This window comes from Bidens hawaiensis, unplaced genomic scaffold (assembly GCF_021521415.1).
Source record: "Bidens hawaiensis isolate Kalapana, Puna unplaced genomic scaffold, B.hawaiensis_p1.1 tig00013001_1, whole genome shotgun sequence".
NCBI lineage: Eukaryota > Viridiplantae > Streptophyta > Magnoliopsida > Asterales > Asteraceae > Bidens > Bidens hawaiensis.
Window position 1 is genome coordinate 584,292 of NW_027492090.1, and position 15,109 is coordinate 599,400.

Below are 15,109 nucleotides of genomic sequence, written 5' to 3' on the forward strand. Positions count from 1 at the left end.
AGAAAAAGCTACAAGATATTTGGACCCCTAAACTCCCAGAATCAAGACAACTATAACAAGCAGTAAATGCACTCTTAACACTGAGCAGTAAGGCCACATGGAAGCAGAAAAATGGACGGTTATGTGGTTGGTCGGTGCCATGCAAGTAGGCACTTGCATTTTTCAGTTCTGAGCGGGACTATTTTGTTGTTCATTCCGATGACGACGGTCAAATAGTCATTGGAGATAATAAAAAAAATAGTAAATTACACGTTTTGTTTTATATTGGGATTTAAAATTTAAGAACTTTAAAAACCATTTTAAACTACTAAAAAACCTTTTCAAAAAAAATAATAATAATAAAATTTAAAAAACAAAAAAGAAGGCAAAAATAAATAAGTAAAAAAAAACAAAACGTTTATCTGGCACCCCAATTTTAAAAAATAAATCAATCTTGGTTAAGACTCTGATTTTATTTTATTATGTACACATATGCATTTTAAACATTTAATCTCCACCTACATAATGTATACATATAGGGATGAGCCCAGTATTGTGCTGGTACCGGTACCGAAAATCGCAAAATTTTGATACTGGTAACGGTACCGAAATGTTCGGTTCGGTACGGTACCGGTATTTAAGGTAAATTTCAGGAAATACCGGTACCTTACCGGTTTCAAAAACTCAAACCTTTGATACCTACGGTACCAAATCAGTACCGATTTCTGTACCGGTACTGGTTTGGTATCAATATCGAATTTGCTAATCCCTATGCACACCGGGGCGAAGGTTTATGGGGACCGGGGTGACCTCGGCCACTGCCGTTTTCTCGGTTAATAGGGTAATTTTGTGATTTTTGTCCAAAAATTTGTATAGGTATTAAGCGCGGTCTACCGGTACCATACCGGTTTCAAAAACTCAAACCTTTGATACCTACGGTACCAAATCAGTACCGATTTCTGTACCGGTACCGGTTCGGTATCAATATCGAATTTGCTAATCCCTATGCACACCGGGGCGAAGGTTTATGGGGACCGGGGTAACCTCGGCCACTGCCGTTTTCTCGGTTAATAGGGTAATTTCGTGATTTTTGTCCAAAAATTTGTATAGGTATTAAGCGCGGTCTCCCCCAATATATTTCTCCAAAAAGCTACCGATCACCGCTGAATTTTTTTATAACATCCCAGCGTTTGGATTTCATTATAAAACCTTGCATTTTTCTAAACAAATACTAGTCGAATACTAAAAAGCTTTGCTTATATAAAACTCAAATTTGAAGGATGTTTTGTAACAATAATAAACTTGTTTAAACAACAACAAAAAAGAACATGATTGCCATTGGGTTAGGGTTTGAAAACCATCTACTATTCATTCAGTACAAAACTCAAAGTCACTGCCTCACTGGAGACCACCGGCCACCACCAAGCGCACACCGTCGTCCGCCGCTGTCGGCCACTGCCCTGGAGACCACCGGCCACCACACACAGGACAACGCCTTCAACCTTGGAGACACCACACACGCCGCAGCATCGAGTAACCGCACCATTCCTCTCGCATTGTTATGAATATTTTAGCTCCTTTGTTGGCTAAAAAAGTATTTAGTTTTTTTTTAATAGTTTTTTGTAAGAACAATCATTTGAATGAATGAAGAAAAATTAGATATTTAGATTTCATACTGTTTGACCCGACCAACTCGAATCGCCAGGCACCCGAAGCGCCTACCCGACATGAACCGAATCGTTGAACTGAAAATTTTTAGGTTCATGACTTCGGTCACTACTGTCACTACGTCCAAGCTTCACCACTCTATGCACATATGTACATTATCATTTCTCTTGATTGTATATATATGTACATTATCATTCTTCTCTTCATTTACATAATTTCTTAATTTATATAGATACATACATATATTATCGTTTTCATACTCAATCGCATAATTGGTTACTTTTGTTAATTTATACATATATGTATAATACTGATTTTTCGATTTCAAACACATATGTACATACATGTTATGATTTATACACATTTGTATATTATCATTTTATTCTCCATTTACTTGACTTATTAATCTGTATGCATACATGTATTATCATTTCTCTATCCAATCACATAATGTCACTTTTTTACTTGTACATATATGCATAATACTTGTTTTTCAATTTTAAACACGCATGCATAACAAATTAAGTAAATCGAGAGGAAAATAATAACGCACATATATGTACAATCAAGATAAATGATAATATCCATACGCGTACATTATGTACCACCATGAGATTAAATGATAATATACACATATTTAGAAATTAATCACAACGGCTACACCGATTTTAAAAAAAAAAATCGAGATGCTAGATAAATGTTTTGGCTTTTTTATTTTTTTTCGTTTATTTTTGTTTTATAATATTTTTTGAAATATTTTTTGAAGGGTTTTTTTCTAATGATCCAAAATGACCCTTCTCAATTTCAAAAAGTTTTAAAAATATCTTTAATTTAACATATACATTAAAAAGTGTATCACCAGAAAGATTTCAACTCTCATGTCTAGAATAACAAACCCAATTTCGCCATTTGAAATATTCATAACTATTGTTTAAAATTAAATTAGGTGAAGAAACACTAAGTGAACCCTGGACAGATTATAGATAATCTGGGGGTTAAGTAATGTTTCCCACGAGGATGAGGTCTAGCAGAGAGTTGTTCTTCAGGGGACCTGCAAAACAGACACCGTAAGCTCGTCACTGAGAAGGGGGGGTTCCTCCTTGTGACCGCCCTCCGGCGTGAGAATCAGACTAGATTGCTCTGAATATAAGTGTATATTAAGAGATTGCTAGATAAGATTGAGATATCAGATGATGTCCTTACCATTCCAAGGTGTTGGAGTATTTATAGCCGAAGGTAGGTTTCCTAGAAGGTACAGCCGGCTGAATAGTATTCCTGTTCTACCAACAGTGGACTACGCACAGGCCATGCTGGTTGGTGGATAGGCTACGGCCAACAGTAACAAGGTCGGCTGTATACTGTTCCTTTACTGCCGGCTACGCACTGTTCCACCAACTGTAGGCTGCGCACGTCCCATCGTAAGGGTTGGTGAGTAGGCAGCGGCTAATAGTGACAAACAGTACTAGAGGGTGCTCCTCCTCGTATTGTTGTCGGTGAGCTGTCACCCTGTGATTGGTTCATGGGCTGCTCTGGTCAAATTGTCTGTTCCGCCCATACCTTAGTAGGTATAGTACGAAAGACCTTCCAGAAGCATACGGACTGGCTCATTTAGGCGGGAGTATTCCCGCCTTGCTCATTCCTTCACGTGACTACTGAAGTAGCGAATGCCTTGTGCGTGTGCCTTGCTGTTAGTGCGGGTAGCCTTCCCTGATGGCTTGTATCCGCAGCTGCGGGTTCCGCGGCGGCGACTGCGGCGGCTGCTACCATGCCCCCGTCATCGACGGCCGATCCATCAGGTACGCATGGTGCTTCACGCCAATCTCTGCCACCTTCCCATCTGCCTGACCTCTTGGATGGATTTCCCTTGGGTTCAGGTGATGGGTTCGGCGGCTATCGGCCTGTTATTGACCCTACAGGTGCGTAGGGTTCTTTTGGCCCTTTTCATATATCTCTTTTTTTTTTTATCATCTTTTCCTAACTGCTTTATGTTTTTTGCAGTGTCGGATTCCAATGAAGTGTATGTTCCACGATGGAACATTCGCCGAGGAACAACCCTTCGCACCCCTGTGGAGTGCGTGGAATGGGCTCGTCACGCTGCTCCCAGTGGTGCGTTGGGGGAAGCCATGGCTAGCTACCAGGAGGGTAGGCTAACCAATGAGCTTCGGGTTCTCCTGGCCCGAATGCAGCCGCGCGTCGAGCTGCTTTGTCGTGAAAACGACAAGTTAAAAGCAGCTCGCCTTAAAGAAGTGGCTCAGGCGCGGGCTGTCCGGGAGGAGAACCAAAGGCTTTCCGCAGTGGCTGCGGAAAAGGAGAAGGTCTTCAAGGCCCTCGAGGTTGAAGTTCAGGCTCGACTCGAGGCCCGTTCCAAGGCTGCCCAAGCTGTTAATGAACAGCTTCGGCTGGCTAAGGAAACTGCGAGGAACGCAACCGAGAGGGCCACCAAGGCTGAAGCCGTTGCTGAGCCTCTACGCGTGGAGAATGAAGAGCTTAAAGCCAAATTAGAGGCTCTCCAGCAGGCTCATGATGCCTTGGCGATGGAAGACGCCAAAAAGCTCCAGGAGATCTTGGACCAGAGGGGGGTGCTTGACCATACTGAGCGGAAGTTAAAGGGCGTCGAAGAGGCTGCTGCAAAGGAAGTGTTGCTTGCCAACCTCAACAAGAGTGAAGCCGAACGCGCCCGTAACGAAACTCAAGCTGCCCTCCAAGAAGCTCTGGTTGCCAAGGAATGGCTTCTTCGAGAAGCGTTGTCTCAGGTAAGCTTTCATGTCTTTACGCTTTTCTTTGTAAATAGAAAGGGTTCTGATACTTGTATATTTTCTTGTAGGTTGTGCATCGGGTCTTCTCAGAGACGTCTTATGACGATGCTATGAGCGCAGCCCTCAACGCTTCTCATGAGGATGGGGAAAAGGCCGGTTTCCTGCTTGGTCTAGGGTTCGTTGAGAAAGGCATCCCGCCTTCCAACTTCCCTTTTTACAATGTTGATACTGAAGCTGTTTACGACCAAGCAGTGAATCAGTATGCCGCCTTCCCGCATCCGGTGGTGGAGAAGGTGAACGAAGTCGCTGCTGCTGATGATGGGCTTGCTATCCTTAGAGCTTTCCTTGAACCACCACGCTCTACTGATGGAGCGGGTCCAAGTGGAAGTGGTCCTGAAGCTTGATTCTGAAGATCCCTTTCCACCACTAGCGTAGATTTTTGCTTTTGTATAGCTCTTTGTAATATTTGAACTTTGATGAAATAAAGATTGTGTTTGTTCTTTGCCTTGTTTATTTTACGCATGTTTTGATCTAACTTAGCAATTTCTTTAGTACTTAGATGAGTTAACTTTTTAACGTGGTAAATTATAAGTTTGTTTCGCTTCCTCTTTCATGATTGTGCGGGTATGACCGTCACTTACACTTAGTAGGATGGCTTAACTTTACTTATATCTGACCTGCGTGGAAGTTTTCCTCATCTTTTCCTTTGAAATTTTTTAAGTGTTCAGAATAAGTTAACCTTTGAACGTGGTAGATGATAGGTTGAAGTTTTGCTTCCTTGTTCGTGATTGTGCGGGTAAGACCGTCACTTGCACTTATAAGGATGGCTAAACTTTACTTACATCTGACCTGCGTGTAGGTTTTCCTTAAAACTTTAAGATTTTTAGCGTTGTGTTTATGCGGGTTTTGCCGCCTTCCACACGTAACGACTTACTTCTTCCCCCATTTATGCGGTGAATACCGGCATAATAGTGTGGGAAGTTCATAAGTATAAAGGTAAGGCTATCAACACATTGTGAAAGGAGAATCATTTCCATTAGAAGTGGCTCTAGGCCTTTTCTTTACAAGTTTGGAATTGATCTACATATAACATTTGCGTAATTGAGCTCCATTCCATGTTCTTGGGATGGGAGTGCCATTGAGCCTTTCGAGCCGGTATGCGCCCTTTCCCAGGACTTCTTTGATGATGTATGGCCATTCCCAGACCGGGGCCAACTTTCCTGGGCGTTCTTGGTTCGAAGCCTCGTTGTTACGCAGTATGTAGTCTCCTACTTTGAAGTTGCAGAGTTTTACCCGCGTGTTGTAGTACTTTGCATTTGTCGCTTGTAGTTCTCTTCACGCACTGCGGCTAAGTCTCTGCGTTCCTCGGTTAGCATAAGGTCTAACCGTCTTTCCGCATCATTGTCTTCTGGCTGAATCAAGACCCTTGGTGAGGGTAAACCAATTTCGACCGGGACCATGGCTTCAGTGCCATAAGTGAGACTGAACGGGGTTTCTCCCGTACTGGCCTTCTTTAGCGTTCTGTTTGCCCAAAGGACGTGCGGAAGCTCGTCCACCCAGCCGGATCTGTGTTCCAAGAGTCTTCTCTTTATGCCTTCAACGATGCTCTTATTTGCTCTTTCCACCTCACCATTACCTTGCGGGTGTGCCACTGAGGTAAAGGTGTGGGTGATCTGAAGTTCTTTCAGCCACTGTTGTAGCTTCTTGTCAGCAAAGTTGGTGCCGTTATCGCTCACCAAATTCTGTGGAAGTCCAAAACGACAAATAATAAATTCCCAAATAAATTTTTTGATATGTTTCGCGGTTGTTTGGGCTAAGGGTTTTGCTTCTATCCACTTGGTGAAGTAGTCGATGGCTACCACTATGAACTGAACATTTCCTGCTGCTGTAGGAAATGGGCCTGTCACATCGATGGCCCACTTCTGAAATGGCCATGAAGAGGTGACTGGAACAAGTTCATTCTTCGGGCGGTGCGTGTTGGGTGCGTAGAGCTGGCAAGACCTACATTTTCTGATGTATGCCAGAGCATCCGTATGCATCCCTGGCCAGAAGTATCCCGCATTGTTTAGCTTAGCTACAACAGCGCGGGGACCTGCGTGTATTCCACAGATGCCTTCGTGTACTTCCCTTATGAGATAGTCAGCATCTTGGTTGTCCACGCATCTCAAAAGTGGGCCAAGAAAGTTACGCCTGTAAAGAATGTCATCGATGAGTTGGTAATTCAGTGCTTTACAGCGTAGTTTTCTTGCCTGTGCTTTTGACTCTGGCAGTGTACCTGTCGCAAGGTATGTTATTATTGGTGTCATCCACGTTTCCGTGCCGGTTTGGATGACACAAATTTCCTTATGCGGGACCGAAGGTGTCTCGAGGAGTTCAATGCGGATATCCTTTCCTAAGTGGGTGAAGGCTAATGATGCAAGCTTGCTTAACGCATCCGCAGATTTGTTTTCACTTCGCTTGACGTGTATTACTTTGCAGTCGTTGAAATCGCGCATAAGGGATTTTGCTTGTGCGAGGTACAGGGCCATTGTGTCGTTCACGGCCGTGTACGTCCCGTTGATTTGATTGGCTACTAACATGGAATCCACGTGGGCTTCCAAGTTTTTCACTCCCATCTTACGCGCAATTCTCAGCCCAGCCAAGAATGCCTCATACTCGGCTTCGTTATTCGTACTTGGAAAATCCAGTCGAATAGCGTAAGTGTATTCTTGGCCTGCTGGGTTGGTTAGTTTTAGCCCTGCACCTGAACCCTCGTTACTGGCTGCTCCATCAGTGTAGAGTCGCCAGACATCATTGATGTCTTGTGCTGGAGAGGGTTGAGCCTCTTCCTGGCACTCTTTTTCCCGCGATGCAGGCACTTCTGCAATAAAGTCGGCCAGAACCTGGCCCTTTATGGCTGGTCTTGGCTTATACTTTATCGCGTATTCCCCCAACTCAATTGCCCATTTGGCTAGGCGTCCCGATAACTCGGGTTTGCCTAGAACGTTTGCAAGTTTGAAGTTAGAGAGAACGGTGATTGGGTGACCCTGGAAATATCGTCTTAACCTGCGTGAAGCGTGTATAAGTGCCAAGACTAATTTTTCGAGGGTAGAGTACTGGGTTTCTACGTCTGTTAGGATACGGCTGACATAATAGATTGGCATCTGGATGCCTTTTCGCTCTACTGGCAGGACTGCCCCGGTTGCTCTATCTGTTGCGGAAAGGTATAGGATTAACTCCTCTCCCGCTTTTGGTGCTGTGAGCGTTGGGAGTTCGATCAAGCGTGACCGAATCTCCTGAAAAGCTGCTTCCGCTTCTGGTGTCCAGCGGAAGTGCGTTTTCTTTAAACAGTTTCTCAACGTTGACACGAAGGGAAACGACTTATCCGCGTGGTTTGCCAAAAAGCGATTAAGTGCCACTAGTCGTCCATTCAGTGTCTGAGCCTGTTTGATGGTAGTAGGTGATTCCATTTTGATAATGGCTTCGACCTTTTCGGGGTTCGCTCTGAAGCCATCTTTAGTGACGATGACCCCCAAGAACTTCCCTTCTTCCATTCCAAAGGCACACTTGCTCGGGTTGAGCTTCATGTTTATCTTCCTGAGCGTGTTGAAAGTTTCTTCGATGTCTTTCAACATCGCTTCTGGGTCAGGGCTTTTGATGACCAAGTCATCCATGTAGACTTTCAAGTTCCTCCCAATTTGGGAATGAAACTCTTTGTCCATCAGGCGTTGGTATGTGGACCCGGCATTCTTAAGTTCGAATGGCATCATTTGATAACAAAATGTGCCATCGGGCGTCCGAAAAGCGGTTTTGTCCTGATCATCAACGGCCATGTGGATTTGATGGTACACCTTATACGCGTCCAGGAAGCATTTAAGGCGGAACGGTGCCAACGAATCCACCGTAAGATCAATTTCAGGTAACGGATAACAATCTTTGGGGCATGCTTTGTTCAAATCCTTGAAATCTATACACATGCGCCATTGTTTGTCATTCTTCGGTACCATAACGGGATTTGCAGCCCAAGTTTGATATCTACTAACGCGTACGATGCCTGCGTCAAGGAGTTCCTTGACTTGGGTTCTACACGCGTTAGTTTGTTCTGGCCCCATTACTCTGCTTTTGTACGATCGGCGTAACAGCCGGATCGCATGCTCTGCCTTACTTCGGGGTACACCAGTCATGTCAGCTGGTGTCCACGCGAAGATGTCAGCGTTTTTTTGTAACAAACGCAAGGTGCGTGTGGGATCAACAATTGTTGGGCCAATGGTGACGGCCTGGTCAGGGTACTTGCCTTTGAAGGCCCATCTTTCTGGTTCGGTGATGGTTGGTTTAGCCATCTTTGGTTTGGGTTTAGATGAGACAGATGCGATGCATACCTGGGGAATGCCGGTGATCATCGCTACACCCTCAGTTGTTGGCCATCCCATCATGCCGTGGACTGAGGATACCACGGCGTTGAATCTTGCCATCCCGTCTCTCCCGAAGAGTATGTCGTATGTGTGGTGTGACTTCCTCATCACGACAAAGTCCACATCTTCTGTGCGGGAGTGTTTCCCATCCGTTAGAGTGACGGGGAAAGATAGGATACCCAGGGGGTGTTTGTGCTGCCATCAAACCCTTCCATCGAGGCGCAGATCGTTTCCAGGCGTTCCTTGTCTTCGTCATCTAGCTTGTCGAAGAACTGCCTGTACATCACCGTTGATGAGGCGCCGTTGTCAGCAAGAGTGCGAGAAGTGATGTAGTGCCCCAGCTGGCTTTTGATGACGATAGGGCCTTCTTTGCTGGGTCCTCCTGGCACTCGCGGGAAGCGCACTTCAGCTTCCTTCCACGCACATGGTTCTGTCGTTCGCCTTTTTCTTCCTCTGATCTTACCATGAACCATGTTGATGCTGATGTTAACAGGCTTTCGTCCGTTGCCTCGGTACTGGTTGTCGTTCCTTCCTCCCTTCTTGATTGATGCTACCAGGTGTGCCAGTCTTCCATCCTTGACGAATGCTTCAATAATATCCTTCAAGGATGTACACTCTTCCGTACTGTGACCTTTTGTCCCGTGGAAGTCACAGGATTTACTCTGATCCGCATTAGGTCGCTGCCGGATCATTGGAGCTTTTGGCCATGGTAGCTTTTCAGTGGCAAATATCTCCGTGACGCTTTTGGTGAGTGGCGTCCACCGGTGCTTTTGGCTTGAAGGGTGTGTGATTTCTTCCGCCAACAAGAGGGTGAGAGCTGGATGAGGTGTCAAAGTTTACCCTTGACTGCCAGATACCTAGCTTCCTCTTTTTGTTCTGCCGGGCGATCCGAACATTGTTCTCTCTTGTCCTCTGCGTGTAGAGGTGTGTACTCTGGGGAAGATCCCTTCCCAGTTGCTTCTCCGTCTCGGCAAAGCGCTTTGCCGCCGTCATGATGGCATCCCATGTTGATGGCATGCCATCCTTACCCGTCAATGTGCGGATAAGCTCTGGGTATTCGGCGCCTTGGATGAAAGCGGCGCGAACAAGATCTTCACTTATGTTGCCGAGACTTAGCTTTTTGGAGTTGAAGCGGGTGATGAAGTCTAGTAAAGATTCATCCTCCTCTCTCACGCAGTTGAGGATCGTCCACTGTTCTTCAGTATATTTCCTCTGTTGGCTGAAGTGCTGGCTGAACTTGTTCTGAAAGTCCGCTCAGTCATATATGTAGTGGACCGGTAAACGATCGAACCATGCCCTGGCCGCTCCAACCAGAGTCATCTGGAACATATAACACCACATGTGTTCCGTCAAGTTACTGACGGTTGCCCCCGCAATGAATCTGTTCAAGTGGTCGTCTGGGTCGGATAGACCATCATAAGTGCCAATGTTGGACATTTGTTTGGCACTTCTCGGGGCGATTGCTTCCGCAATGTCCCTTGCAAACTTTGACTTTCCTGCATTTGTAGCAGTTGGCCTAAAGGTTTTGGAGAAGTCACGTGGGTTTCTCTCCGCATTGGTGGGTTTAAAAGCTTCCCCAAAATTCCTTTTCGGCTGGAAGTCCGTTTCCTTACGCTTCCCTTTCGCCTTATGGCGAGGGTTTGCGTCGGTATCGGATTCTTCCCTCTCGTCGTCTGAGTACTCGCACTCGCTGTTCATATTGAGATGTTGGCGAGTACTGCCGAATTCGTCAGCCTGTTGAACTGAACGCAAGCGTTCATCCAATTCAGCTTGGAACTCTCTCTGACGTGCTTCGGCCCACGCCTTCACTTGATCTAGTGTTTGGCGAGGGACCCTCGTTCGTTTTTCCAACTGGGCATCGGTGAACCCTAGTGGAATATTTACTGCACTTGCCCCGGCTTGGGTAGTCGGGGTAGTGTTCGTAAGATTTGTATAACCGCCGGTGTTCCCCCCAGTTGCTGGGGTTGTGGTTACCGGGGTTTCTTGGTCGGTTACTGGCCTTAGGACCGGAGTAACGTTAACCATTTCTTCAGAAATTTTGAAAAAACTAAATTAGTTCTAGCTTTTATGCACGGATGGCGCCAATGAAGAAACACTAAGTGAACCCTGGACAGATTATAGATAATCTGGGGGTTAAGTAATGTTTCCCACGAGGATGAGGTCTAGCAGAGAGTTGTTCTTCAGGGGACCTGCAAAACAGACACCGTAAGCTCGTCACTGAGAAGGGGGGGTTCCTCCTTGTGACCGCCCTCCGGCGTGAGAATCAGACTAGATTGCTCTGAATATAAGTGTATATTAAGAGATTGCTAGATAAGATTGAGATATCAGATGATGTCCTTACCATTCCAAGGTGTTGGAGTATTTATAGCCGAAGGTAGGTTTCCTAGAAGGTACAGCCGGCTGAATAGTATTCCTGTTCTACCAACAGTGGACTACGCACAGGCCATGCTGGTTGGTGGATAGGCTACGGCCAACAGTAACAAGGTCGGCTGTATACTGTTCCTTTACTGCCGGCTACGCACTGTTCCACCAACTGTAGGCTGCGCACGTCCCATCGTAAGGGTTGGTGAGTAGGCAGCGGCTAATAGTGACAAACAGTACTAGAGGGTGCTCCTCCTCGTATTGTTGTCGGTGAGCTGTCACCCTGTGATTGGTTCATGGGCTGCTCTGGTCAAATTGTCTGTTCCGCCCATACCTTAGTAGGTATAGTACGAAAGACCTTCCAGAAGCATACGGACTGGCTCATTTAGGCGGGAGTATTCCCGCCTTGCTCATTCCTTCATGTGACTACTGAAGTAGCGAATGCCTTGTGCGTGTAGCCTTGCTGTTAGTGCGGGTAGCCTTCCCTGATGGCTTGTATCCGCAGCTGCGGGAACAGGCGGGGTACTTCACCATTGGGAGGCTTTTCCTGCGGGTACAGCTTGCGTACTGCGCGTAAGGTTCTCTGAGCATGGTGAGTCCTGCTGGAGCAGTTGGTCATTGCGCAGACGTCCCTATTCAAGGTGAGTCTTGCGGGTCCAACTGGGCTCTGCTGGGACCTACCTCTTCATTAGGCTATCAAAAATTAATCAGACCATTGTCAATTAAAACACTTTGGAGTGGATAACGGGTCAAAACATGTTATTCGATCACACACTTGACCGTTTCCATTTGACCTAAATTTAGTTTTTTTATTTGACCCGAGTTAACCTACTTAAACAAAAATGGTTGAAATTGCCAAGAAGATGATACCTAAAAGAAAATGGAAAATTACAATGAAACAAGTGTGAAGAAACTAGTTGAAAGGCTATTTGTATTAAAGAGTTAAAAAGAATAAAAGAAGTAATCTTGACTTGAGCATGAAACATATAACTCCTCAACCTCAACACTATTTTTAAAGACCAAAGTACATACATACTAGTGAATGATGCAGGACTGTATAAAACTGTAAACACCTTTCTTCCTTCATCAAAATCACCCAAACTAATCATCATCCTCCGAATCTGTAACACAAGCCGCTTACTTAGTTACCATTTTTTTAAATACATTAACTTATACGGTTCAAATCAAAACTGACTGAGAAAGTTAATAATATAGACAACTAAATGATAATTTGATTGAAATATGGCAAAAATGATGTAACCGATATGATTATGAGCGTATTAACATGTCACTAATATCTCCTTTCCTTTGAAATAGGTAACTTTGATGAACAAGGCATGTAACCCCCATCCCACTATATTTGTGGGACAATTTGTGCCCCTGAAAACTTGTATTATCATATAATCATATTTACCCGGCCAAAAAAAGTAAACTATCTATATCTATATTAAAGAAATATGGTTTCTCCTATTTCTATTGGTTCAAATACTCATTTCCATATATAAAAAAATCATTCTCATAATTTCCTTCAAATTTAATAAATAAAAAATAAAATTGAATATTTATGACCCTTTCTATATGATTTTTTAACCTTTAATAGTTTCATCATGTGCATTTAATAATACAAGTTAATTGGCTATTTAGAGAAAATGTTAACTTTCAACCATATTATATATTATAAATTTATACCACTCCTCAATTATATTGAAAAGGTAAAATAAAAATGTTAAATCATTAGTATTATTCTTCTTCTAAGTTTCTATAACTTATTAAAATTCTTAACACGTAACTCTCCCATTCACCCATTAATATCAATACATAATTTCGATTTTCATCAAATATACAACATATATATCTTAAATGGACCTTTGATTTCTATAATTATTGAAAGAATTCATGTTATTCCTCATTCTTGCAATGAAGCACACTGTTTAAAATTTCTTTTAAACAAGGTGAAAGGCACTATCAATCAATCAATCGTACCCAGCGGATCCCGCCAATAGCAAAGCTATAAGTAGGGTCTAGGGAGGGTGGGATGTAAGCACACCGTACCTCTATCCAATAGAATACAGAGGTGGCTTCTAGAGAGACCCTCATCTCTAAAAATCATATGTATTGCAGGATATAAAGGCAATCCAAGTTCAACAGTAATATAATTAAAATATTCGTACGGTTGATCATGATGTTTGTGTCACGTTTCAAGATGCATGTTATAAAAGAGGTCTCTTCTCTTCTTTTAATCATGTTGCCGTATCAAAAAACACATTCAAAAATATCTTATTGTTTAAAGCTGTATATGCATGTACTTGACGATTTCTATCTTTCCGCCCGTGTCGTACCCGGGTCAATAACCTAGCATTAAATATATCCATACATAACTCCAAAAATCTCATATTTACTCATTTCAGTTAATGCAACCTTTAGTATGACTATTATACCTTCTCTTTCTCCTTACACTCCAAAGTCTCATATCCTAATACAAGTTTTATGGAAAGGGTATAAATGTCATTATACCGGCTCATGAAGTTCTGTATCAGCTCGTTAAAAGCTCCAACCAAGTCGAGCTAAAAGAGCCTGAGATTTAGCCTTAAAATAAGCTTGTTAAATAAACAAGCCCGAGCTTCACTTGTCAAGCACGAACAGGCCCGTGAGCCTAAACGAGCCTTGTTTTCATATAAATTGTATTTAAAATACTAAATATATGTATATTACAATAATATTTTATGTATAAAAGTTTTCATAAAAATAATTAAACAATATGCATATTTTTTGTATAACACACGCGCACGCGCACGCGACGCATATACATATACATATACATATACATATACATATACATATACATATACATATACATGGTAGTTCTCTACAAAACTCCAAAACTTTTAAGAGCTCCTAACAACCAATCAATTTATTTATCTAATTCTTATATTTGATATTGTTTGAGGGTAGTTCTAGGTATTTTTATCATTTTTTATGTAATTTTGTGGTAACATGCATGCAATAAGTTTACATATTTGTAGTAGCCAAGTTACATATATGTGTAATAAATATTTGCATGTGTAAAAACAATTCACATATATATAATCATAAAACTATATATAATAAATGAAAAAACATCCCTTAAATAATATTAGATATATAAAAATAATAAATAATATGATTGGTTGATAAGGTTCTTAAATTATTTGAGAGTTGTGAAATGAACCTCATCATACATATACATATACAGTATATACAGTACACACACACACACATATATATATAGCATTTTTAGAATAAGAGTCGATTTGTATGCAACAAAAAGAGAAATACGATGGTGTAAGAAGTGAATTTACCCGAACGAATATCTTCACCAAGTTCTCCTCTGTTCTTGAGCTGTCTCATAATCATGTTGAAGATGAGAATCCACCAGTAGATATGGAAAACAAGCAGATTCAGCAGCAATGTATTAAAAATATAGTATACGGTCATATCATATGCTTCAGACGGCCTCAAAGCATCCAATAGATGAATGCTGCAAACATCAAACCAATCAACCACGATTTAATTATCATAATTGTAAAATAAAAGAGAAGACATATTGATATGAAGTTGAAAGAAAGGATAATAATAACCTTGTGGCTCTTATGACCCAAAATGGGAAGATAACCAGTCTAAGAACAAGCCATGACGCTGCAAACATTCCAAACAATACACTTGCACCAAATTCCTTACCTGAGTATTTGAATATCTTGGCCCCTTCAAGAAATACATCACTTGCATCATGCACCGCAAGAACTACACTTCCGATTCTAAAAAACCTATCCAAATCATCAAAGCAATATGCTTAAAAATCTGTAAAAACAATGAACTGCATTTTAATTGAATTGTGTAATGGCAATGCCACGGGGGGGGGGGGGGGGGGGGGGGGTGTCGTCCTCAATATACAGAAACAAGAAATCAGAAACAAAC

General features: G+C 42.7%; 1 protein-coding gene across 1 annotated transcript; it reads right to left on the reverse strand.

Moving 5' to 3' along the window:
• Window positions 1–11,965: 11,965 nt before the first annotated feature.
• On the reverse strand, window positions 11,966–14,983 carry LOC143542925 (ceramide synthase LOH2-like; the record flags this gene model as incomplete). Its single annotated transcript, XM_077035383.1, has 3 exons — window positions 11,966–12,276; window positions 14,494–14,672; window positions 14,773–14,983. Coding segments are annotated over 3 exons (410 nt in total), but the record flags the coding sequence as incomplete, so codon positions are not given.
• Window positions 14,984–15,109: the final 126 nt, after the last annotated feature.